The following is a 25,500-nucleotide window of genomic DNA, read 5'->3' as shown; positions in this document are numbered from 1 at the left end:
GAACGATGAAATATCGATGGAAGGAGTTAAAGCTGTTTATTCACCAGCAGTTGCACAGGAAGCACCGAAGGATATTTCACAACCTCACGGTGAGGGGAGCGGCTCCCTCCAGCACCGTGAACTGTTTCACAGCACAAGGTCTCTAAGCCAAGTCCCACGGGGCGCTCCCAGCACCGCCACCACGGCAGCTCCCACGTGCTCTGGGCTGAGAGCACAAACACACACCAGGAAACTCGATAAGCATGAGCCCTTTGGGATCAGCAGCTTGGACCAGAGCATGGCCCAAACACATGGGAGCAGCAGCACAGCAGGGTTGGGAGGTGGGTGAGCTCAGCTGAAGCATCCACACCCAGCCTGCATCCCAACAGCACCGCAGCCAGGTGATGAGCAAGGAAAACGACCCCTGAAAAAATCAATGTGAGCTCCAAAATGCTGACCATACACCAGGGCAAGTCTGAAACCAGAAAATGCTTTATTGGAAAGGTACAAAAAAACCAGTCACTGCAGCTAAATTTACAGCAATAAATTACGTTGTGGCTGTCAAGAGAAAGTAATGGACACATACACAGGGCTACTCGCCTTACAAACAGGAATCCACATTGCTTGGTATATCAATAATTTATTTTATAATAAAAAAAGCAGCACAAAAATAAATATTGAAATGAAATTACTGAGTAACCACAGAGGATAGAATGAGCTGGTGATAAAAAAAAAAAACAAAAAAAAAACCCAAACAACTTAAAACAGAAGACTTCTATCATTAAAAAAAACAAATGAAAGCAAGTATCCACCATCTACGGAAACACCCCAGCAGACTGAAATACAGACGAAGGAAAACAAATCCACGTTACAAAAGTTTTTTGTTTGCTTTGTTTTGTTGTTGTATGTTTTGTTTGTTGTTTTTTTTTAATCCTTTTTTTTGTTTGTTTGTTTCTTTAAATAAAAACGATCATGACGACAAAGTTTAAATGATTCGAGAGAGGAAGAAATTAAAACAAAAATCAATGCCACTTTCTCCTCCTCCCCGGGTCCGAGCCGTGCCGCAGCCCAGCCCTGCCGCTGCTGCGCTGTCAGCTGGGGCACCACGGTCTCCTCCGTCAGATGGCAGAGCTGGGCGAGAGCTGAGATGCTGACTCGGGTCTGGAGGTGCCCTGGAGGGAAAGGTTTCCCTACTGCCACTGGAGAGCTCAGCAAAGACACCCAAGAGACCAAGGATGTCCCTCCTGGTGCTGCCCCCCAAGGTACCTGGGTGGACGCTTCTGGCTGTTTCCAGCATCCCAAGGTACCCACATCACGCTGCAGAGGGGGCAGAAAGGCCCATGGGGGAGGATCCCAGTGCTCAGCCTCAGTGCTCCTTGGGGAACAAAGAGGGGCAGAGAAGGGAGCCCAGCATCCGAAATACCGCAGCGGATTGATGTGGTAGGGAGCACCCGGTGACCCCGCGGCAGCAGCCACGCTCACCTTGGGTGTCAGGCTTGCAAGGGCAGGACGGAGAGAAACAAAACAGAATAACAACTTAAAAATAAGAACAAACAGAAACAAACCAAACCCCAGAGGAATGCAATGCGACAACCCCAAGCTGGAGGGCCCTCCGGGGTGGAGGGTGGAAGAGTTGGGTCTCCATGATGGTCAACAGCTTTCGGGTCATTCCTCCCTCCACGTTACCTTGCAATTCTGATCCCCCTGTGGAAGTTTAGCCAGGACATTTCATTCCCCTCCAGGTCACCACCCAGGGAGGGAGCCCTGGACCGGCGATTTCTTTTTTAATAAAGATTTACAGTATCAAACTTGGAAAAAAAAGTATCTTTTTTTTTTTCTTTTTTTACGAAAAATCTGTACGATAAAATGTATATAATTATATATTTATATATATATTTCTCTCTCTTTAAATATTTCCACGTGGTCCTTATGGATATCCAATATGGATTACCTACCATGGCTATGGTATCAACAGCTATAACAACACCCAGGCCTCTTGTTCTTTATCGAGTGACCAGAGATGGAAGTGCCTACCAGCACTAAACTAAGCGATCACTTGGACAAGCCTTTGGCACCCTTCCATGAACTGGAAAAGCAAGAAAAAAAACAATAGAAATACTTGGCCACAAGGGAAGTGCCACATAAAGATACGTTTCTCAACAGCAAGAAGACCCTACGGAACAAAGTTCAACCTCCATCCCCCTCCGTGCCATTGGTCTGATTTCCCCCCGCAGGGGCCAAGGGCAGCCTGAGGGTGTTCCTATCTAGCCAGGAATGTCATGGAGCTCTGGAGCTGTTCTAAAGACTGGAAGCATTTGGGCATTTACAGATCAACTGGCCTTTTTTTGTCTCGTTTAAGTTTTCATTTAAAGCCCCAGCAGTGCCAGGAGTCTCCATTTTGCCTGTTTCCGGAGGCACCTGTAAGGTCTGGGATAGTTTCCAATGTTTGCGAGCTGGAGAACATGAGAGGACCAGGAAATGACAGTTAACATTTTTTCTCTTCCTCAGCTTCTGCTGTGGGAGTCAATAACTGGTACTGATACACAGGACATCAATCTGCCTGTTAGGAGATAGGGAGGGAGTGGAGGAGAAATGAGGTAACGCTAAGTGTCATCCAAACTCTATGTGTTGGAAAATCACTTGAAGGAAACTCCCTGCTCCCCTCCGGTATATGCAGCTCCGGTAGGGGTAAGAAGCTTTCAGGAGGAGGCTCACCTGCCCCTTCCCAGCTCCGTAAGGTCATGAGCATAGGTGTCGAGGACTGAACAAGAACCGAGGCTGAGGCTCCTCTTTTCATTAACCTATTTCACAAAGAACCCTCTTGGGGAATCCAGAGACTCCAATGACAAGGTGGGAAAAAAAAAATAAAAAGAAAAAGCAAGCTAACTTCTTCCAAAGGCAAAGAAAGCTTCACTGGAAGTCTGCAAACTCACTGCCTGTCGAGACAAAACAAAGCCCCAGACAACAGATCACACAGGGTGGTGGATGCCTCCATAATGTCCCCTTTGCAACAACGGTGGCACTCGATTAGTGCTCTCTCAGTCCAAAACAGCAGTGAGCTCCCCGCCATCTCTGGCTTCTATTCCAGAGCCCAAGTCCTCTAAGCCCTGCTCCTCACCTCATCCATCAGCAGTCTCACTCTCTTCTCACCTGCATAACGACAGGCATCGTCCATTCCACAAGTCTCTGCCCTGCAAAACTCACAGTCCCTTTTTCCTTCCTACTTCAATCAGAAAATTAAAAACGAAACACAACAGAACACACAAACACCAACTGAGCTATTTTTTTTTACAGTGACCTGGACACATTCATCTTTTCAGCGCTGCTGTGTGACAGCAGAATTCCTCCTTCTTGGCTTCCCACTTCCTGCCCATCGCCGGGCCAGAAATCCCTCTTCCCAAACCACTGCTCAGAGCCACACACACGACTCCTCGGTCCCGACCCTTCCATTCCCTATGCACATGGATTTCCATCCTGCCCTCCTCACATCTCCTGGGGTAGTTCACACATTCCCAAGAGGAAACATCAAGTTTCGGGGTCACATTCACACAGCTTGTCTGAACACTGAAGAGTGGCCTCATACAGCTCCCAGCCAACCTCCCCGCGGCCCTTTGCTAATCGACGGAGCCCAGCAAGCCCAGCTCTACAGCCAGGATGCTCCTTGCTCACCTACCAAGGCTCTAACTCCTCCTGACTGTGCTACAGCCCTCCAGTGCTTCACAAACACCTTTCCCAAACCCTCTGCACAAACCCCTTCTCATAGAGCTGATCCCAGCACATCAGCCCCTCTGCCTTGCATCGGTTCTGCCTCCACCTGCTAATGCTTCCAGCTCTTCTCTTCCTCGTCTCCCCTTCTCCTCCCCACTACACCACTCTTCACAGCACCTACCGTGCCTCCTTCCCTTAAGCTTCAGGGAATCCAGAGATAAAAGAATAAAATAAAATAGAATAAGCCGCTATTTCAAGACTGTGGATCATCTGGAAGAAATACACTGCATAAATATACCCAATTCACAGGACACCTCAGGGAAGGAGCTACAGGGAAACGTGGGCTTGGAATAAAGGAGGCTGCAATGTAGTTTTTCATAGGCCACACAGGTAGTGAGGCGTATTAAAATATGTAAAATATATATTTTTCCATATTTTAACAGCATGGATTGAAAACAAAAGGTTATTCCTAGTGGGTGTGGTCAGACCCAAGCATTAATCTCCATCATCCTCCCACTCCCATCCACTCGTAGCACGATGAAATTCAAACCAAAATGCCTATTTCCCTGCCCTCGGAACAGCAGATGGAAGTGGGAAGGGAAGGGGAGACCCTTCTGACAAGGAGTAGGATGCCACTAAAGGAAACTCTTTTCCATACATTCATCTCACACGATGATTTCTACGGTCCATCTGTTTCCTGGCTCTTGAGCATCATTCACAAAGGCTCTGGAGGCTCCTCAGGTATCTTCTCCCAGCTGGAAACGCTGCCCACGGCTGCGAGGAGCTCGGGGAGGCAGGGGCAAGGAAGTAGATCTTGCAACTTGTACTGCAGACACAGCTCAAATCCTGGACACGAGGGGTTGATGGAGCCACCGAGTCCAGAGAGAAGCAGCCAGTTAAGTTCCCTTTGTAGGTATTTTTTCTTTCCTATTTACTTCCTTATTTATTTTAATTTTTTATTATTTTTTTTAAATTTTTGGTGGTTTTTTTTTTGCACTTTTGGAAGAGAGTTGTTAAGATGCCAATTCTTGACGTGACCAAGAACTCCAGAACAACGCGTAAGAGCCTCCTCCCTCCCCCCTTCCTCTGCAAGGCTGCTAGTTCCCCCCACCGAGGGCACTAGGACGCTGCTGAGAACGGCACGGAACTGGATGAGATTTCGGCTGATTTCACGATGGTGATGACACTGGTGGTGGCAACTTTGGTCGGGGTAATGGGCCCTCGCGCCACAGTGCGAGCAAAGGTCTGGAGTGCTTCGTACTTGGAGCGCAAGGCGTCCAGCTCTAGCTTCATGCTGCTGTTTTCTCTGGCCAGCTTCTCTACCTCTTGCTGCAGCTCAACCCGCTGCCTCTCCAGCTCCTCTTTCTGAGTCACGCGCTTGATGCGGCAGCTGGCAGCGTAGCCCCGGTTCTTCAGCGTGCGCCTCCGCTGCTTCAGACGGATGACCTCCTCTTTAGTGAGACCCCGCAGGTGCTGGTTCAGCTCCCGTACGGACATTGACACGAGTTCATCATCGCTCAGCACTGGGGCATTCTCTCCCGACTCCTCCTTTACCTGCAAACACCAATGGCACAGGGGTAGCAGCAGCCCTGCAGGAGAGGTTGATGGGGACAGCGGGGGCTTCACCTCAGCACCCTACTGGAAATGCCCCAAAGCACTTCACAGAGCTTGTGCTCCACTCGGACACTGCCACCACTGCGGGGTGACACATGGCAGCGATGCAAGCAGCGCTCCCATCTGGGTTATCTGGGTTCAGGTCACCTTCTCAAGTCAAGGACAGCAGTGAGCCTCATAGGAGCATAGAAACATAGAACGGCCTGGGTTGAAAAGGACAACAATACTCATCTGGTCTCAACCCCCCTGCTGTGTGCAGGGTCACCAACCAGCAGCCCAGGCTGCTCAGAGCCGCACCCAGACTGGCCTTGAATGCCTGCAGGGATGGGGCATCCACAGCCTCCTTGGGCAACCTGTTCCAGTGCGTCACCCCCCTCTGAATGAAATTCACTTAAAAATGAACAGTGAGACTTTTAAGGACTCTGAAGGTACACAAGAGGAATACCAAGGGCTCCTGCTTTTCTCTGAAGGACATTTGCTACAACAGCTATTTTCAGGCCCTTTAAGACACTATTATTCTGTCTCTTCAGAGACTGTAGATACCTGGAACAAAGAGCCAGGACACAGCAGAGCACAAACAATGCACATGTGGTCCACCATGCAGCAGGTACACCCAAAGCATTTACTGTCTGCTGGATCAGTGAGAAAACAGGTAGGAGCTGCTTCTCCTCAGTGCATCTTAGTGCTGAGAGCAGAAGTGCTGCATTGTCAGGCCTGGGGCACTGCTTTCAGGATGCTCCCAATGGCCAGAGGTCTCTGGGGCAGCAGATGGGATGATCTGGCCTTACGTTCTTTTGCAGAGAACTCAGACTTTTAAGTACAACCAATATTCTTCTACCTGTCTGTATGGGAAATTGGTAATCACCGCCTGAACCTCTGATTAATGAGCTGAGGCAAGTGTTGGGTCAGCTGTGGGAGCACAGGGTGAGAGTAATTTAGCTGTGCTCCAGGAAGGGGTAGAGCCTGACTCCACCTCCTCTAGACCTCATTTAAGGGCTGACGACCACAAAGGCAGCATCCCTTGGAGATTGCCTCAGCATTTTCCAGTGAAGGCATCCATATCGGTAAGTCTTTCCTTATAAATAACCTTCTGAATATCTTACTATCTTTGTATCATTTCACCTTACACCATCTCCCCAAGAACTTCTCTGTAGATAATATGAAATTATCATATTATAGGAGTCTCCCAAAAGAAGAAGAGACGTGCCATGTATGACAGCGTGGAGCACGGCTCTGAGGCAGCCTGCCCAACACCCAGCCCCCCCAGCACAGCCTCTCCCCTACCTTTAATGCCTTGTTCGGTTTGGGATTAGTCGTCATAACCTGAGCACAGTCTTCTGGACAAAACTGCTCAGAAATTGCAACTGGAAAGAAAAAACACAAAACAAGATTTTGGGGTTAAGACAAATCTCAGATGTGAAGGTAAGTTAACAGAACAGCACTCCAAAACCCCCGACATCATAGGAAATTAAACCACACGAGGAAGGAGGCAGAGATCAGTCCGTCCCATATAGGAAGAACCTGTACTGATAGTCACGTTGCTTTTCAATGCTCAAGCCCTCATGTTTTGTTCTTAAGCTCAGGGAGGACAGTGCAGGGAGGGAAGGACGTGGCTGATGCCGCAGCCATGCACTGCCCAGGCCCCACTCACTCACCTCCCTCCAGTGGCATCCGGACACTCCGGACGCCCTATTAGGGACTGATTGAAGAGTTAGCTCTGCTCATAAAAGGCGCCGAAAAGCCACAAGACAACAACTCCATTCTCATTTCGATGCTTATTAACCCAGCTTGACACTGAATCAGCAAGACAGAAATAGGCTGCCTGGTTTGTCACCTGCTCCCAGCACCGTCCCCACCCAGCGCTCCCAGAAAAACCCAAACAGCAGAAACAAAAGCCCCCTGTGATGACAAAGCACGGCAGCAGCTCAGCGATGCTCACAGCCCAGCAGCCTGGTGCTGTCTGGCAAGGCAGGCGCGTGTCCACCGACAGCATCCTCCGCCAAGACGCTGCCCTTCACGCTCACCTTAACCGAGGACAACACCCAGCCGCAGCTCAGCAATGTCCCTATCTAAAACCATCACCCTACAGCACAGCGGGTACCTACCCCGGGAGGGGCGGGCACAGCAGTGCCACCATCACCACCTCCGCCCGTCGCTCCCAGCCGGGAGGGCTCCACGCCGCGACGGTCCCCCCCCAACCCCGACGCTCCAAGGGCTGCGCAGCCGGCGGCACCGCGTCTGTCTGTTGGAGTCCTCTCCTTCTCTCTCCCCCCCACTACCCAGCCGGGCCCGAACCCTCCCCATTTCCACGTCTGCGTCGTGTCACACATCCTAATCATTCATGAAAAATCCAGCCAAAGCATCCCAAGCATGATTCCCGTCTGATAGTTACCATGGTGACCTTGGGAAAGTAGCCAACCCCGAGACAGTCGGCATGGCAACAGAGAAGCCCAAAAGCAATAATGACTTCAGGTCATGTCTGTGCAAAGACATCACCGAGTCGGCGGAGAGTAAACAAACTCATTCATAGCTGCGAACGGGGGGCGGAGGGAGCGGGGTGCCGAGGTGGGCAGTAAGGCTGCAGGACACCACCCCGGCTATCAGGGCATGTGGATCGGTTCCTCCTCTCTTTTTCAGCTCGACACAACCCAGTGCTGCGAGTCTGCCAGAGGAGGGACAAGGACGAGCACGCTCCCCAGCGCTGCCCTGTGATGAATGGAGCTCGGAGCGAGCAGCACCTCCCCGAGCCCCGCTCTGCTCTCTGCCCCACACACACGGCTCCAGCCGCCCCTCCCGTATGGCACCGACCCCACCGACCCCACAGCCCCCTCCATCGCCCGGCACCTCGCTGACCTGCACCGGGCTTTGCCTTCAGACCTCAGCGCTGCCCGTCCTCGTCCTCCTCATCGCTTCCCCTCCGCCGCCCACCCCGCTGTCCAGGCAGGCACGGAGGAGGAAGGAAAAGCTCGGCCGGCCGAGGGGAGCCGAGAGCTGCCAGTGCGTAAAGGAAGCGGCCGGCAGCCCCCTCCCTGCACGCCGCGCAGGCACTTGGTGCCATAGTTATGCAGTGAGTCACCAGCTGTTTACAGAGCGCAGCTCGCATTCCCACAGCATCAGGAACTCTTCCTCCCCTCGGTATCCCCTCTCCCTTCACCTCCCTCCCCCCCAGCCCTACAAGGATGGGGTGCGAGGTGCGGGCGGAAAAGGGAAGGTTAAGCAGGCGGTGATGGGGCGGCCGCACTGAAAGGCCTTTGATCTGCACCCAGCGGGGCTTCAAAGAGCCGATGGAAAAACTGAATGGGGCGTAGGCAATAGAGAGATGCACTGCGATGGGGAACAGGAGCGGGCAGAGGTGGGAGCGCTGTGCTGGGGCAGCGTGATATCAGAGCAGCAGAGAGGCACCACTCACACTGCTCAGCTCCCAGAGATAAGGCATCCCCAAGGTTGGGAGGCAAAAGCCCCTGGGTAGCAGCAAATCACCCCATAGACACCGGGTGGCATCTCCCAACCACGCTGCTTCAGGGTCTGCTGGGACACCACCTGCAATTTGATTACTACAACCCTTTTAGTCTTTGCCCTATTGCTGCTCATCTTCCCTTAATTGCATTTGCTGCATCACGTCTCAAATTAGGAGCTCAGCTTTTTTGGAACGAGGACTGTCTTACATCTCTACCCTGTAAGCAGCGTGACACACTTAGGACACTACATAAATAAAGCAGTGAGTAGTAATACACCAACGGTACGTGCAAAGGCTTCCACAGCTCGGATCCACAGCCAGTGTTTTGACTGTGGGTTACATAAAGAGCCCTTGTAATTCCGCAATAAAGTTATCCATCAGCAGCCTCGCCAACGCCCTCACCCTCTCTCTGTCTCCTGTGCCATTGGCAGCACCCGCTAAAAACAAGGCACCCCAATGTCTCCACACTGAGGGTCTCAACACGGAGCATCCCTGTGCTCTGAAGGGGAAGGCAGCAGAAAGCCGAAGCTTTCCATGTGAGGATCACAATGAAGGCAAAAGGAACCACGCCAGAGTGCAACTTCAGACTTTCCACGCTACGGGGCTCTCACAGCGCGTTACGCACCGAGGGATTACCATCAAGTCAACGCCGACACCCAACCACTGCGGATCAACTCCAGTATTAAAGCTCTTTCTACACCGCACAAAAAGCCTGGCCAGAACACGAGGGCCTGGCAGGCAGCCCTGCTGGTGTTTAGCTTCCATCCCGAGACAAGCACAGCAAACTGAAAACACGCAGCCCTCACCTTCAGCCGGGCCAGCAACAACTTCCAGAGGGCAGAAAAACAGCCAAGCGCTCCAGCAGCAGCAGCAGGGATCTCCGCCATCCAACCTCAGCACAGAGCTGAGTTCAGTGGGGAATACTCCTCTTGTTCCCAAATACAGGGACTCGATTTCTAGGCAGCTGCTCCAGCAAGTCACTAAAATATCAGGTTTAACCCCAAGTGATGCTCAGCTCCACCTGCACTTACTGAGGGCAGCTCCAGAGCCAACAGGTGAAGGCAGCTCCAGTTCTCACCTCTGTGTGCCACAGAGCCCCACTTCTCAGCCATCACACAGAAATCCAGTTGGCGGCCGGTCACGAGCGGTGTCCCCCAGGGCTCAGTGCTGGGGCCGCTTCTATTAACATCTTTATTAATGAGCTGGATGAGGGGATTGAGTGCACCCTCAGTAAGTTTGCAGGTGACACCAAGTTGAGGGAGTGTTGATCTGCCTGAGGGGAGGAGGGCACTACAGAGGGACCTGGATAGACTGGATCAATGGGCCAAGGTGAACAGCAGAGTTTCAATAGGGCCAAGTGTCAGGTCCTGCATTATGGTCACAATAACCTCAGGCAACCCTACAGGCTTGGGGAGGAGTGGCTGGAAAGCTGCCTGATGGAAAGGGACCTTGGTGTGCTGATGGACAGTCGGCTGAATATGAGCCAGCAGTGTGCACAGGTGGACAAGAAGGCCAATGGCATCTTGGCTTTTGTATCAGGAATGGTGTGGTGAGCAGGACTAGGGAAGTCATCCTGCCCCTGTACTCAGTATTGGTGAGGCCTCACCTTGAGTACTGTGTTCAGTTTTGGGCACCTCAGTACAAAAAGGACATGGAGGTGCTGGAGCAGGTCCAGAGGTCAATAAAGCTTGTGAAGGGCTTGGAGAATATGGCTTATGGGGAGATACTGAAGGAAGTGGGGCTGTTTGGTCTGGGGAGGAGGAGGCTGAGGGGAGACCGTATTGCTCTCTTCCAGTATCTGAAAGGTGACTGCAGCAGAGCAGGGCTGGGCTCTTCTCATGGTTGACAGGATGAGGGGAAATGGCCTCAAGTTACACCAGGGTAAGTTTATGTTGGATATCAGGAAAAACTTCTTTACAGAAGGGGCTGTTAAGCACCGGAATGAGCTGCCCAGGGAGGTGGCTGAGTCACCATCCCTGATGTGTTTAAAAAGCATTTGGACGTGGTGCTCAGGGACACAATTTAGTGGAGGGTTATTAGAGACATGGTGGTGTGGTTGGGCTGTGGTTGGACTCAATGATCTTTAAGGTCTTTTCCAACCTGAGCAACTCTGATTCTATGAACCCTTTCCCTACTCTGACAGCATTCACATTCCATAGGACAGACTGACACTTGTCATTCATTTGTAAGGAGAGAGGGGAGGGCTGCGCTCCCGGTGTGAATCAGAGAGCAGGAGCATATGTAAGGCAACGTATTTGACATGAACAGAGAGAAGACACAAGGAGGGGTGAGTCACTGTTTACCGTTCTAGAGGAGCTCCGCACAGCCCTCGCCCAGCTGGCCAGCTTTCCATTTCCCTTATGGATCGGAACCAGCATCCAGCAGCAGAGAGGAGCTTCACGAACCTTCAGAGCAAAGGCGAGAGCTGCCAGAACACGGCTCTATGAGGCGCTCTCTGGGGAAGCCTGGACGGAGATCAGACAGCCCTTGGTGGTTGGGTAAACAGCCTCGTCAGATGCTGCAGAGCCTGCGGTCAGCGAGCAGAGCACCAGGAGGGCACATTGCACCACATCACAAATGGGACCTTGGGGAGCAGGTGGCCAAAGGGGACAGGTACAGGACAGACAGAGGTGGTGCTCATTGACCACAGGATGCAGCACTTTTTCCATCATGCACGTACAGGGGGTAGAGCTACACTACAATCACATCTGAGCATCACTAGTCCAGGCAAGCTGCGCCTGCGAGCAGCAGCCAGCTCACCCATACACAGAGCAATGCAAGGACAGGTCAGGATCCCCAGTGTCCCCATGCCATTGCCAGCCAGCAGGTCGGACACCTTCAGCTGCTGCACAGCAGTGGCATTCAGGTCCTGCAGCACCGCAGAGCAGGGCTTTGCTACGCCTGCTATCCCACTGCTCCAGAGCTCAGCAGCAGTGGGACGGCTCCTGCCTCTCCCCCAGCCCTCGTGTTTATGGCCATGGAGCTGCATGGCTTTGTGCTTGCTTCATGCTTGGAAGGCTCAGTGCTGGGGTTTGAAGATAGCCTGAAACAATAGCTCAGACAAGTGGAAACTGCCGGCTCATCTCGACAGGGTGCTGAGCCGGAGACTTCCTGAGAGCTGAAAGCACTCTCGCCTCTCGAGCACTTCACAGCTGGATGTTTACAGCACGGCCAGCTCAGCACACAGCCCCCCAGCGCCAGAGCTCCCAGCTGTCCCCTCCTGCTGCCCAAACACAGTCACAGCCTCACTGTGCTGCCCGCTCTCACCCCGCTCATTCCACGCCATTAATCGCTTCCCAACACGGACGCACACGGGGTGTATTGTGCTGCTCTGAGCTTTCCCTTTCGGATTGCACACAGCACCGAGCGAACCGTGAGCTGCAACAGATTGCTGAGAGAGCACGAGAACGGGATGAAACACAACAAACCACAACGAGGGGAGAGGAAAATGCTGACGATCGGTCGCCTGGCTCAGAAAACACCTCCGAGGCCGGGTGTGAACCTGCACCAACCATAGGTACAGACACGCACCGTGCCAAGCTGAGCCTCCAGCTACGGACAGCCGCCGTGCCCCATCCTCGCGGTGACCGCAGGGACAATTAATTAGCGGCCAGCTCCCCGTTAGGTGCCGGCAGAGTTAACTCCGCTGCCTGCCGGCTCTTCGCGGCGCCATTGGGCAGCAGCGGCGTCCATCACAGCGAGGAAGTGACTGCGCGGGGAAGGAGCTGCGCTGCGCTGCGCTGGGGGACGCGGAAGGAGAGGGGAAAAGCAGCAACACGCAGCGCTGAGCGCAGACACGGCCAGGTAATGAATGCTGTGAGTGCTGGGGTATCAGCGATGGCACGGAGCTGCCTTCCAGCACATCCCTCCCGACGGCTGTGCCCGTTCCCAGCCCTGCTCGGGGCTGTTGGAACTCAGAAGGCAGGTGACAGCAATAGAAAGGCCCTGTAGCTTTCTGTGACAGCGCTGCCCAACGGGCCCGTTCCCAATTCGGGACCTGGTGGCCTGCTTTTGGTGCAGCTCTGGGACAGCCCCGCGGGAGAGCAGCGGGAGGAGGGCGGCCGTCCTGCAGCTCCGCTCTCGGTTCCTCTCCCCGCTGTCCCCACGCCGCTCTCCGGCTCTGACCTTCCCCACCTCCACGAGGAGCTCGGAACGGCTTTTCCCGCAGCCCCGTTTCCGAGCAATAACGACACTCATCACCATCATAACAAAACCCCCGGCCGTCCCGCGCGACGGCGGCTCAACACGAGGAGGCGGCGGGACACGGCGCTGCCCCCATCGCTCCCCGCAGGAAGCAGCGCCGCGCGTGGCCGTGGGCCGGGTCGCGCTCTGAGCCTCCATGCGCGGCACTGCGCGGTATTTCCAACCAACAACAGGTTGACCCCGCTCTATTTTACGCCTCGCTCTGAGCTCCAAAGGCAGCACGGAGCAGCAGCCCCGACTCGCGGCAACTTTCTTTCGGGGAAGGTGGGGGGTGTAGAACGGCGCCACGTGCCGCCGGGCCCGGTGCTGCGCGGGGCGGCGGCCCCACGTGCCGGCGCGGTGGTGACTCAGCACTTTCCGCTCGGGTTCGACCCCACCCGAACGGCACCGCGCCGGTTCCCCCATCCTCACAACACCTCCAACCCCCCCCTGAACCTCCTCTCCCTCCTCCCCGATCTCTATAGTGTTGGCGGAGGCAGAACCGCGCGGCCCCCCCCCACCCCCCCGCCCCCCCCCCCCGCCGTGCCCGCGCCCGGTGCTCACCTGCGTGTCGGCGGGAGCGCGCGCGCGCCCGTGTCGTGGGGGGGCGGCGGCGGCGTCGTGGGGCGGGGGGCGGCGGCGGGGGGCGCTGCTGGGGCTCGGTGCCTCCCTGAGCGCCAGGTCCCGCGGACAACAACAAGCGCGGGGCGGCCCCCTCCCCCCCGGCCGCTCCGCCGACCAACCAGCGCCCCCGCCGCTTCCGGCACGGCGCGTCACCGCGCGCGTCACCGCCGCCACGCCCCGCCACGCCGCGCCCCGAACGCGCGCGTCACCGCCGGCCCCGCCCACGAGGTTCATTCATGGCTGGGGAAGGGGCGGGAAAATGGGTGACGTCACCAGGCCACGCCCACACAACCTCCCGCCGGCGCGCCCCGAAGTCCCGCGCCCGCCACCTGAGCTCTGGGCAGCGGGTGTTGCATCAGTGCTGCCAAGGGAAACACCCACCACGGCCCGACCCTCCTGCAGTGCCAGGTCAGCGCAGGTTGAGCCAACCCAGCAACCCCCATCGAAACCGGACTCCTGTTGCGTTTATGTGCGGGGCTATTTATGGCTGCATTGCGAAGCCAGCGCCGGCTCTTTGCAGTCTGTGCTTTGCAGCCTCGGGGCCAAACCTCCTCCAATAGCTGAGGGCTGCACTCAGACTAAGGTTGAAGCAGGAGCTGCAGTACTGCTGACTTCACCCCTCCTGTGTTTGCAGACTCTGCTTTAAATCTGGCCCGCTGGCTGAGCCGTGCTGGGCTCAGGGTTCAAGGACAGGTCTGAGCCAGCCCTGTGCTCCCTGCTGGGCTCTGCGTGTGTTTTGCATCCTCATCTCACTCTCCAGCTCACAGAGCCCAACGAAGGACAGGAGCCCTATGGCCAACAGTGTCCCCAGTGCTGCTACCCACCCTCTGCAGGTGGTGGAACAGCCACAAGGGCCCTGTTTGCATCCAGGACTTCTCTCAGGTGGTGGCTCTTACATGTGGTCTCACCCACTGCTGAGAGCCAAAGTGGGACATTCTCCCCTGGCTTTGCAAGGATGAACATATTGTGTGTGGCTTGGTAAAGGGGGGTGGCTGAAATTCAGCAAATTGGCCATTCACAACAGATCTGGGTTTTTGTTTCCATTCCAGAAGAGAGCAGCTCAGCTCCAAAGGTCTGTTGTCTTTTGCTGCTGACCTTTAGACTGAAGTGGCCTTCGACAGCAAACAACCAGCAGCTCTGATCTCCTGAGAGTGCAAACCTGGCTGGGAGCGTGCACAGACACACACTGCTTAACAGGAGAGTGTGAGCACGTGGCAGAGAGTGCAATGGGTGAAAAACAAGGGGACAAAAGGGGCCTCTGGGGGAGCTGTGGGTCAGCCCCACTGCTGTGTGCTCAGAGCAGGTCAGGCCCCATAGAGTGCTCAGCACAGGCATCTCTTCCAGCTTCTGCTTAGGCTAATCACTCTGATCCTGAAAAGGGGAGGCTGGAAATGTGACTGTGCAGCATCTTGAGACCCAGTGTATACACAGGAGAACTGAAAACAAAACTCATCCATCTCCCTTATTCTCCAGCACGGGGCTTTGGAACAGCACTGGGCATGGATCTACCTGTATGTACAGACACATTGCAAATGCACAGCAAAGCAAACCGGGCGAGAGAGCAGCCTTGAATTCAGCTTAGAGGCGGCTCAGCTGGCGCTGCTATTAGAGAGGAGCGGTATCTGCTGGGCAATTGCTCGGAGTTTTACGGTGGAGCAGTCAGAGCTGCGGCGCTGCGAGCCCCGTGTCTGCGCTGCCTGCACCGCCAGCCGCCCGCAGCCACAGTATCAAGAGGAGACACATGTATGTAAGCGCCCGGCACGGACCGGGTTGTGCCCCCGTGCTGGGCTGGGGGTCCCGCATCCGCCGTCCTTGCACTTAGTGGCAGGGCTGGTTCTGCGCCCCCTGCCCAAAAGGCCGTCGCTGCGTCGCGGTGCCCCGGCATGAGCGTGTGTGGCCGGGCAGGTGCCGTGCCGAGGTCGGGGTCGTTGTGCCGAGGCGGTCCGGTCTGCATGCAGGGTGTGACGGTACCCGCTGTCCCCCATCCCCACCAGCAGCCCCATGGCACGGGATGGGACTGCGGGGTGCTGAGCGGGGCGAGCCATGTTGGTGCAGGGCCAGGGGAGGGACGGTGGGGATAAAATCCGCTCTCCAGCCAGAGGAACCGTGCTGAGCTAATGCCGATTGCGGGGTGCAGGGGAGCGAGGTGTGGGCGCTTTGGCTGGAGGTGGGGAGGAGAAAGTTGTGTCCTTGTTTATCGCTCTGGGGTTGCTCCCTGCAGGCAGCAGGAGCGGAGGCTCCGCTTCGCTTGCAGCCTGGAAGGCGTTTGCCTGAGAAGTTTCTAAAATCATATGTTATCAGTGGGAGGCGAACGCTGACGGCATATTCCCTGCTGTCCTGCCCTCTCCAGGCTGAAAGCTCTGACTCAGGGCTTTAGGAACAGGCAGAGAGGATGCTCAGGGCAGAGGATGCTCCACACCTCACGGCTCCCAGCGCTGTGACTCTGCCCCATTGGGTGGGGGTGGGGGTCTCACTTTTGTTTGCCATCTTTAAATTCAGACATGGGCAAAACTCTTTGCAGGAGCACTATTACCAGCACAGAGCATGCAGAGTTCGGTCTGGTGGTCACTGGGGCTGCAGCAGAGCCTCGTGGCTGCCTCTATGCCGTGGTGGGGCCGGGCATGGGCAGCTCCAGGCAAAGCCTGGATCCTGTTTGCCATAAGTTTGCAGAGCACATCTCAACCAACACAGAAAGCTCCGCATCAGGCTCAGGGAAGCCTCGCATGAACTTCCCCTGGCCACTTCCCATAACCGTCCACGTTTCACCTCTCTCCCTTCGCTCCAGCCCCAGGACAATGAGGTCGTACCAGAAGCTGAGGACGGCGGTGCCACAGCTGGTATTGAGCCAGGAGGAGGAGGAGGAGGAGGAGGATGCGACCACCCCGACACCTGCTGGCCGCAGCAAGCTGGCCCCGTGGTGGGTGGGCAGCGGGCTGCTGATCACTGCCGTGCTGCTGAGCACCATCACCGTCTGGGTGCTGCGACAAGTGTCCAGGGGCTGGCACGGCCCCGCACCGCCTGCACAGTGCCACCTGGTCCCCGAGAGCCACCGCTATGACTGCTACCCCGAGAGGAACGTGGTGGTGACCCAGGAGCTGTGCGAGAGCCGGGGCTGCTGCTTCATCCAGACCCTCCCTGCAGTGGGGGGCAAGCAGGGGGTGCCCTGGTGCTTCTACCCACCCGACTTCCCCAGCTACGTGGTGCAGAGCCTCAACCAGACAGCGCTGGGCATGACGGGGCTGCTGGTGCGCAGGGAAAAAGCCTATTACCCCAAGGACATCCAGATGCTGAGGATGGATGTGGAGTTCCAGACAAACACCCGGCTGCACATCAAGGTGAGCATCCAGCTCTGTCCCAGTAGGTGACCGTTCCCTGCTCAGAGAGGGGCTGGCATCTGCTTTGCTCCTGGCATGAGCACACATGTCCTCAATGAGCATCTCCAGCCCTTTGTCCTCCTGCTTTGCTGGTTCTCATAGTGTCTTTTCTCCCCCTCACAGATAACCGATGCAGCCAATCCCCGCTATGAGGTGCCCCTGGAAGTTCCCCGAGTGACAAAGAGAGCAGAAAACCCCATCTACAGCCTGGAGATCTCCCAGGATCCCTTTGGGGTGCTGCTGAGGCGCCAAGGGACAGGGACAGTGCTGTAAGAGCCCACCTCTTCTGTGCATCCTTCCCTCGGTGGGATTCAGTGTGCTGCCCTGAGTGCTTTCCTTAGGGAAAAACACACCTATACATCTCAATCCATTAGTTACCATTGCTTTCATCATCATTCTCAAATGGGGGCACAGCAGCATGTGGCTTTCTGGCCGTGCAGGCTGGAAATGTGGCCATGCAGGAGTGGGTGGGGTCAGCACCCGTCCCCACACCAGTGCAGTACCCCAAATCCTCACCAGTGTCATGGAGCAGCTCCAAACTGTGTCTTGAGCGAGGCACAGCCATGGGATGCAGGTCCCCAGTGTGTCACCAAGGATGGACCTGGTGGCTTGGGGAAAGGACCAGCAAAGGGCCACAGCTCTGCCTGCTTGGCTTCGCTTTTGGGTTTCTCCAGAGAGCTGTTCACGGTGTGGGACTTCCCCAGTAAACTCTGGGTCCAGGCTTCTGGGTCCCCTCCATGGCTTTGCCTGTGCTGAGCCATGGGGAGTTGCAGTGCTCACTGCAGGGCAGGGTGTCCCAGCGCTCCCCCAGATCCCGTCCTGTCCTCCTCCCTCCCATTTTGAGCCCTGTGGTCTGTCCTTTCCTTGGGAGCTGCTTATCAGCAAGGGCAGCTGCTCTGCTCCCCAGCCACATCGCCTCCGTGGTTAATTATAACCGGAGTGGAAACTGCTGGTGTCAAATGAACGGCTGTGCCGGGTTGGGTTTGCTGGGGTCAGGATGTGCCACCAGCCAGACCCCAGTCTGCCCTGACAGGGCTGGAGGTGGGATGGGACTCACTGCTTGCAGCCATTGGGGTGCTTCTAGAGGGAAGAGCACATCACAGTGAGGGGATGACCATCCCATGGTTGCCTCCTCTCCCCCTGTGTCACCTGGCAGGCTCAACACCACCGTGGCTCCCCTGATCTTCGCCGATCAGTTCCTGCAGATCTCCACCACGCTGCCCTCCAGGTTCCTGTATGGGCTGGGGGAGCACCGCAGCAACCTGCTGCACAGCCTCGACTGGAACACACTCACCCTCTGGGCCCGTGATGTGGCCCCCACGGTACCACTGGGGCAGGGAGTGCTCGTGGGGAGGATTTCAGTGCAATTGCAAGGAGAAGCAGCTCCTGTGGCTGCCAGCTCCAAAACTGCCCCCACCTCCCCATGTGTCAGACAGAGTGACAGATGCTTGGCTGGGTGCTGGCAGCTGATGTGACTTGGGAATATTGGTTAGCCCAAGTCTCACGGCTCTGGGCTGAGCTGCTCTGCCCAGGAGCTGCTCTCTCACCATACAACCACTGCTTGCAGGAGTCCTTCAACCTGTACGGCGCTCACCCCTTCTACCTGCTGATGGAGGAGGGCGGCGATGCCCACGGGGTTTTCCTCCTCAACAGCAATGCCATGGGTAGGTGTGTGCCCTTGGTTCGGGATCTTGGGGCAAGAGGAAGCCATAAAAGGGAAAAGATGTGGTCCGATGGCTCCGTTATTGAGCTGAGCCATCTGTTTCCTGGCTGAAGCGAGACTCTTTAGCAACTGCCAAGCAGTTTAACCACACGCCCAGCTGCTGAATTGCTGTCGGGAAAGCGAATCCCTCACATGCAGCTCTGTGCCCATTTCCCATCTGCCCAAAGCAGCCTTGCCCCGAGGCTGTCAGGGTGTGTGATTCCTGCCCAGATGGGGATGCTGCCTGCAATGTCTCCAGCTGTTCCCAGCTGAGCTGTCTGTGCCCTGCAGCTCCCTCCTGCTGGTAGCCCCATAGGGTCCTGTTTTGCCAGTGATGACACTGGTGGTCACCCACATCCCCCCCTCCAGCAGCCATCTGGGACCGTGCTGCTCCAGCTGTGCTCAGCCTCAATGCAGCTCTGCTTCCCAGGGTGAGCCTAGGGCAGAGCATCACCCAGCTGAGGTCTGAGGGCTCAGCCATGTGAAAAACCCGGGATCCCCCTGACTCCTGTACACTGGAGCTCTCAATTCATTCTTCACTTCGGAAACCAAGTTTGAGGAGGGATGTGAAGGAAGGCAATGCGTTTGGAGTTTAAGTGGGGGCCAACAGAGAGCACAGCTTTCAACTTGGAGAGTGTGTCCATAGAGAGCTTTCTGCATGTATAAACCAGTCATCTGCCCAGCCTGTGATGGTGTGAGCCCTGGTGCTGCCTGGCCCCACGCTGGGATGCTCCCCAGGTCTCACTGTGCTTTTCTCCCCACTGTGCACAGAGGTGGCCCTGCAGCCTGCCCCGGGCCTGACCTGGAGAACCATTGGAGGTGTGCTGGACTTCTACATCTTCCTGGGGCCTGACCCCAACATGGTCATCCAGCAGTACCAGGAGGTGATAGGTAAGCATGCACACCATAAAGTGCTCTTCCCTTTGTCTCTGTGTCTGCATCACCCCAACCCATCCCCATCCCTCCAGGAACACCATGTGGTTACCCCGTGCTCCATCTCCCCTTTTCCCTTCCTCTTCCCCCCCACTTCCTCTCCCATCCCTTTGCCATGCTGACATTGCTATTGGGCACACTGCAGGTTTCCCAGCCATGCCGCCCCTCTGGGCACTTGGCTTCCACCTCTGCCGTTGGGGTTACGGCTCCAGCAATGAGACCTGGCAGACTGCAAAGGCCATGAGGAACTTCCAGATCCCACAGGTACCCCATGGAAGGAGGGAGGGCTGGGGGCTGTGTGCTGCTGCCTGCTCTGAGCCCATTCCCCACAGGATGCGCAATGGAACGACATCGATTACATGGACGGGTACCGGGACTTCACCTTTGATCCCCAGAAATTCGCCTCCCTCCCTTCACTGGTGGAAGATCTCCACAAGCACGGGCAGCACTACGTGATAATCTTGGTACTGGTCTCACTCACGCTCAGGGCTGTCACTGCTTCAGAGCTGGGCTTGGTGGCTGCAAAGCAGGGACCTCTGGTGTCTGGGTGGTGGTAGCCAGCTCCAGGACTGGGGATTTTTGTCAGCAATCTGCAATCTGCCATTGGAAATCCCCTGTAAAGGCAGGGAATGCTGAGATATGGGCCAGGTTATTGCTCTATGCTCCCATCTGCTGCGGGAGCACGGGGAAGTGGGCTCCTCATCCTCGTGGGCAGAGGGACCGTGACCAGGGTCTGGGCTCAACTCGTGGTGCTCGACACAGGAATCCCCACTTCCCCAGCAGTGCTGAGCTCTCGTGACCCCACAGTGATGTCCCACTGCCAGGAAATGGGATGTGGTTCTGCTCATTGTGGGCAGCAAGTGCTGGGGCTCCTGGGGTGGAGATGGAACCTGGGAGGGGACGTTGGGTTGCTCCGGACAGATTGAAGTCCTCTTTGTACCCCAAGCTGTGACCTGATGCTTCTTGCACAAGTGCATGATTTCTTATATTTATCCCCCCTTCCCCATAACCCCATAACGGGTCCCCGGGACTTGCAGAAGTGACATTATAGAAAACGAGCCTGGAAGTGTTGAAGCAAGTTTCTGTTCCTCTTGGTTGAAACAGTCACCGTGTGCGGGCTCTGGCTGACCCTGCCTTGACTGTGCTCTCTGAATCACACTGGCATTGCAGGGGGAAGGGGCTGAGAGATCCCGACCCTCTGCTCCATCCCCAGGACCCCGGCATCAGCAGCACCAGCCCACGTGGCTCCTACTGGCCTTTCGATGAAGGCTTGAGACGGGGTTTGTTCCTAAACACCACCCAGGGGCAGACGCTGATCGGGCAGGTGAGGAGCTGGGGGAAACCCTGGGGGCTTTAAAGGAGTCAGGCTGAGGTTTCTTCCCTCCTGCTGGAGCAGAAGGCAGGTGGCTGAATGCCAGGGCCCTGCTCTCAGTTTTCACCTCGTGGCATCACCACCCGCCTCCAGAGCCAACCCCTGCCCTGGCAGAGGCACCCGAGCAAGTCATATGAGTGCAGCGGGGCTGGTGGTTCTGCCTGAGGCCGATCATCTGATCCTCTCCCTTCCTGTTTTTGAGGTGGGAAGGGGTTGCCTGTGATGCTCAAACGCCTTCAATCTGCTCCGGACCCACAGCCAGTTTGTTACCCATTACAGCCACTTGCTCCTCCTGGCTCTCCCTGTCCTACCATAACTTATAACAGTCTAAAACAAAGAGGGGAAAATGACCCAACTCTGTGATTCCAACACTGTAATTTCTGGAGGGAGGTGAAACACAGAGAATCGCAGCTCTTCCCCATCACTGGCACATGCAGGCAGATGCTGCTCTCCAGCTCACCCCGTAGTGCTCGGGGGGGCCCTGTGTCCTTCAAGGTGCTCACAGCCTCGGGGTATCCCCTTCTCCTTAGTGTTCTGCCCTGCTGAACTGCTGCTCTGCCACTTCCCTGCAGGTCTGGCCTGGTTACACTGCCTACCCCGACTTCTCCAACACAGACACACATCAGTGGTGGCTGGAGAACCTGCAGCGCTTCCACACCCACGTACCCTTCGATGGCCTCTGGATCGTAAGTGCTCCCTGTTGGCTGGTGCCATCTCCCTGCTCCTGGAGCAGCAGCCATTCCCCAAGTGTTGCTTTTCTGGCTTCATTGAGTTTTGGCAGGAAAACACCCCAAATATGTGTCCATCTGTGTGTGCTGAGCAAAGGGGCTCCGTGGTGCTGGTGGTGTGGGAGGGAGCCTGTGGGTTCCAGCACGCCCCTCTTGTGCTGCCCTTTAGGCGTCACTAATCCCCCATAGCTCGCCCTTCACACTGCTCTGTGGTTTCATAGGACATGAATGAGCCATCCAACTTCATGGATGGGTCTGAAGAGGGCTGCCCACCTGGAGAGCTCGACAGCCCCCCGTACACGCCGGGTAAGGAGGGCGGTGAGATGCAGGCTGCGCTGGTAGGTACCGTGTGCTCTCATTGTGCTGCAAACTGAGTGCTGTGGAGGAAAACCATCCTTCCAACACATCACATCTCTGTTCTGCACCCTGAACGTGCCCATCTCTGCTTTTGTGTGCCAATCTCCATACCTGAGCATTGCATGCTTGTAGCTTTACGGGGGTGCCATGGGAGCTCAGTTTGCATCACGAGGGGCTCTGTGTCCCTCACTCTCTCCACCTGATGCCAATGGTGGCTGTCCCTCCCGGCAGCTGTGCTGGGCAATTCCCTGACCGCCAAGACGGTGTGTGCCTCAGCGGAGCAGAACGCATCGGTGCACTACAACCTGCACAACCTCTACGGGCTGAAAGAAGCCGAAGCGACGGCGAGGTACCCAAGCACCACGGGGAGAGGATGGGGGAGACCGTGCTGCTCAGGCATGTCAGTGTAGGAAAAGAAGTGGGGTTTGAGGGCCTGAACCTAAGGGAGATGCTGGGGCTGCTCACAGCCTTGCACAGAGGAATGAGGAGAGGAGGGAGGATAAAGCCAGTCCTGTTCCACACCCAGGGTCTGTGCTACCCATACCCCCAGAGCTGTCTGTAGACATTTAAGGGGTAAGGAGACTCCTCAGGGCTGCTCTCACCTGCACCTGGGTCTCCCCATTGCCTTCCAGCGCCTTGATCCAGATCCGAGGGAAGCGTCCCTTTGTCATCTCCCGCTCCACCTTCCCCAGCCAGGGTCGGTACTCGGGTCATTGGCTGGGTGACAACAGGAGCCAATGGAAGGACATGTATTACTCCATCCCAGGTGGGTGGTACGATCTCCCAGCCCCAGCCGTCCCCAGGAAGCAGCCCAGCCCTGTCGGGATTTCCTTTCATCCTGCATTTGGGAGGTGGTGGAGGCCACGAAACTCCCCATACCCTGCTGAGCATCTCTACCCACCCATCTGCAGGGATGCTGAGCTTCAGCCTGTTTGGGATCCCACTGGTGGGGGCCGACATCTGTGGCTTCTCCGGCAGCACCTCGGAGGAGCTGTGCACCCGCTGGATGCAGCTCGGGGCCTTCTACCCCTTCTCCCGCAACCACAACAACCAGAACGAGAAGGTCTTTGGTGGGATGTGTGGAGATGTGCGTGGGGATGGTGCAGTTGTTGACTCCCTGTGTATCCTCCAGGCCCAGGACCCCACAGCTTTCAGCCCCTCGGCCAGGACAGCCATGAAGGACGCACTGCTCACCCGCTACTCCCTCCTGCCTTTCCTCTACACGCTTTTCCATCGTGCCCACCTGCAAGGGGAGACCGTCGCCCGGCCTTTGTTCTTTGAGTAAGGGCACCCTGATGGGAGCTGGTGAGATGCTGGCTGTGGTCGGGTGGTGGAAGAGCAGCTGGTGGCAGCTCTGCCTCCATCCCACTGCAGGTTCCCCTGGGATGTGGCCACATACGGGCTGGACAGGCAGTTCCTGTGGGGGCAGAGCCTGCTGGTGACACCGGTGCTGGAGCCCGGAGCAGACTCAGTGCTGGGCTATTTCCCCCAGGGCGTGTGGTACGACTTCTACACGGTGAGGAGCACCATGGCACTCACAGTCAGGTTTTGGATGGTTTGCATGAGGCTCTCAGGGGATGCTGAAGTGTTGTAGCATCACCAGCCATGGGGCTTGCTACCCAGGGAGCTGCTCGTGGCCACATGCTTGAGCCCATCACTGTGTCTCTGACTCCTCTTTGTCCTTTGCCCCTTCCCAGGGCTCCTCTGTGAACAGCAGTGGGGAGATGTTAAAGCTGTCAGCCCCCCTGGACCACCTCAACCTGCATCTCCGGGAGGGTTCCATCCTGCCCACACAGGTGAGCTCCCTGCTGCCACCTCCCTGGGCTGGGGACAGTCTCAGAGGAGTCCCCTGCTCCTCCTCAGTCCTCAGCATATCGTAGCCCTGCCCACCCCATTCTGGGCACACAGCCCCACAGCTTCCTTTGAAACCCAGAAACCCGGGATCACCAGCAAGGCCACCCGAGGGAACCCTCTGCGTCTCATTGTGGCCCTGTCCACACGTGCCACTGCCTGGGGGGACCTCTTCTGGGATGATGGAGAGAGCCTGGACACCTTCGAGCAGGGCAACTACTCCTACCTGGTGTTCAATGCCACGGAGGTGGGACATGGTGGGGAGGGCAGGGGGGTGTATGGGACACCTCGTGCTCACACCTCCCCCTCCTGCAGAACATCTTCACCTCCAACGTCCTTCATGCCAGCACCGAGGCCACCGATGTCACCATCGATGCAGTGAGTTTCTATGGAGTGCAGGAGCCTCCCAGCAAAGTCCTCCTGGATGGGCAGGAGAAGCCCTTCTCCTACCTGGACAACCAGGTATGACTTTGTCTTGGTGTGATCTGTCCTAAGGGTGCCCATCCCTCCTCTCCCAGCCCTCATTGATGGGGGGCAGGAGGGGGAGGATGGTGCTTTTGTGCCATATGTAGGGTTGAGGTCATTGCAATAAGAGCTGGAGCAGCTCAGCCATATTGTCCCCTCATGTCCTGCAGGTCCTCACCGTCAGTGGCCTCGGCCTCGTGCTCAGCCAGGGCTTCTCCCTGCAGTGGCTGTGAGCTGTGTGGGCACAGTGCTGCCCTGCCTTGCCATGACCCAATGTGCACGTTCCTGCTCCAGCCCTCAAGGCCAGGATGGTAACACGGCACCAGGGACTGTCACCTGCTGTCACCCACTGCTGCAAGGGGTGTGGGATGGGGTGGGGGCTCCATGCTACGGCATCAGTGTGGGGTGAGGGCCCCATCTGCAATAAAGGCACGTGGAGAGTTGGGTGTCTGAGTGTCTTTCTGTCAGCACATGTTCTGCAGTTCTCCACCATGCTCCCCAATCCCTTATGTCCCTAAATTCATCCTTATGTCCCACAGTTCACCCTTATATCCCCCAATTCACCCTTATATCCCTCCAGTTCACTCTTATGTCCCCCAATTCACCCCTATGTCCCCCTAGTTCACCCTAATGTCCCCCAGTTCACCCTTATGTCCCCCAGTTCACCCTTATGTCCCCCAATGCACCCTTATATCCCCCCAGTTCACTCTTACGTCCCCCAGTTCACCCTTATATACCACAATTGACCCTTATGTCTCCAAATTCACCCTTATGTCCCACAATTCACCCTTATGTCCCCCAATTCACCCCATGTCCCCCAATTCACCCTTATGTCCCATAATTCACCCTTATATCCCCCAATTCACCCTTATATCCCTCCAGTTCACTCTTATGTCCCCCAGTTCACCCTTATATACCACAATTCACCCTAATGTCCCCCAGTTCACCGTTATATACCACAATTCTCCCTAATGTCCCCCAATTCACCCTTATATACCACAATTCTCCCTAATGTCCCCAAATTCACCCTCATATACCACAATTCACCCCTATGTCCCCCTAGTTCACCCTTATATACCACAATTGACCCTTATGTCTCCAAATTCACCCTTATGTCCCACAATTCACCCTTATATCCCCAATTCACCCTCATA

The 25,500-nt window shown here is 56.1% G+C and overlaps 2 protein-coding genes across 7 annotated transcripts; one reads left to right on the top strand and one right to left on the bottom strand.

Annotated features, from left to right (window-relative positions):
- Positions 1–450: 450 nt before the first annotated feature.
- Positions 451–13,659, bottom strand: MAFK (MAF bZIP transcription factor K). 3 transcript variants are annotated; one of them, XM_015876776.1, is made up of 3 exons: positions 13,505–13,659; positions 6,586–6,665; positions 451–5,241 (listed from the first exon to the last, which is right to left on the bottom strand). In XM_015876776.1, the coding sequence occupies exons 2-3, from the start codon at positions 6,619–6,621 to the stop codon at positions 4,807–4,809; spliced, it is 471 nt and encodes a 156-aa protein (XP_015732262.1). In that variant the 5' UTR covers positions 6,622–6,665; positions 13,505–13,659; the 3' UTR covers positions 451–4,806. The 3 variants fall into 3 exon arrangements, with proteins under 3 accessions (XP_015732262.1, XP_015732264.1, XP_015732263.1); XM_015876778.2 differs by lacking the exon at positions 13,505–13,659 and adding an exon at positions 8,155–8,315; XM_015876777.2 differs by lacking the exon at positions 13,505–13,659 and adding an exon at positions 7,407–7,575.
- Positions 12,028–24,789, top strand: LOC107320667 (lysosomal alpha-glucosidase). 4 transcript variants are annotated; one of them, XM_032447702.1, is made up of 21 exons: positions 13,872–13,972; positions 14,614–15,307; positions 16,350–16,899; positions 17,062–17,207; positions 18,095–18,260; positions 18,506–18,602; positions 19,412–19,531; positions 19,719–19,837; positions 19,906–20,037; positions 20,787–20,897; positions 21,518–21,631; positions 21,895–21,979; positions 22,262–22,379; positions 22,663–22,796; positions 22,942–23,093; positions 23,163–23,311; positions 23,405–23,546; positions 23,728–23,826; positions 23,964–24,128; positions 24,197–24,343; positions 24,517–24,789. In XM_032447702.1, the coding sequence occupies exons 3-21, from the start codon at positions 16,360–16,362 to the stop codon at positions 24,577–24,579; spliced, it is 2,799 nt and encodes a 932-aa protein (XP_032303593.1). In that variant the 5' UTR covers positions 13,872–13,972; positions 14,614–15,307; positions 16,350–16,359; the 3' UTR covers positions 24,580–24,789. The 4 variants fall into 4 exon arrangements, with proteins under 4 accessions (XP_015732255.1, XP_015732253.1, XP_032303593.1 ...); XM_015876769.2 differs by lacking the exons at positions 13,872–13,972; positions 14,614–15,307 and adding an exon at positions 12,028–12,562; XM_015876767.2 differs by lacking the exon at positions 14,614–15,307 and having other exon boundaries at positions 13,788–13,972.
- Positions 24,790–25,500: the final 711 nt, after the last annotated feature.

This window comes from Coturnix japonica, chromosome 14, assembly GCF_001577835.2.
Source record: "Coturnix japonica isolate 7356 chromosome 14, Coturnix japonica 2.1, whole genome shotgun sequence".
Classification (NCBI taxonomy): Eukaryota; Metazoa; Chordata; class Aves; order Galliformes; family Phasianidae; genus Coturnix; species Coturnix japonica.
The sequence above is the reverse complement of the archived record's forward strand: the minus strand, read 5'-3'. Positions and strand labels throughout refer to the sequence as shown.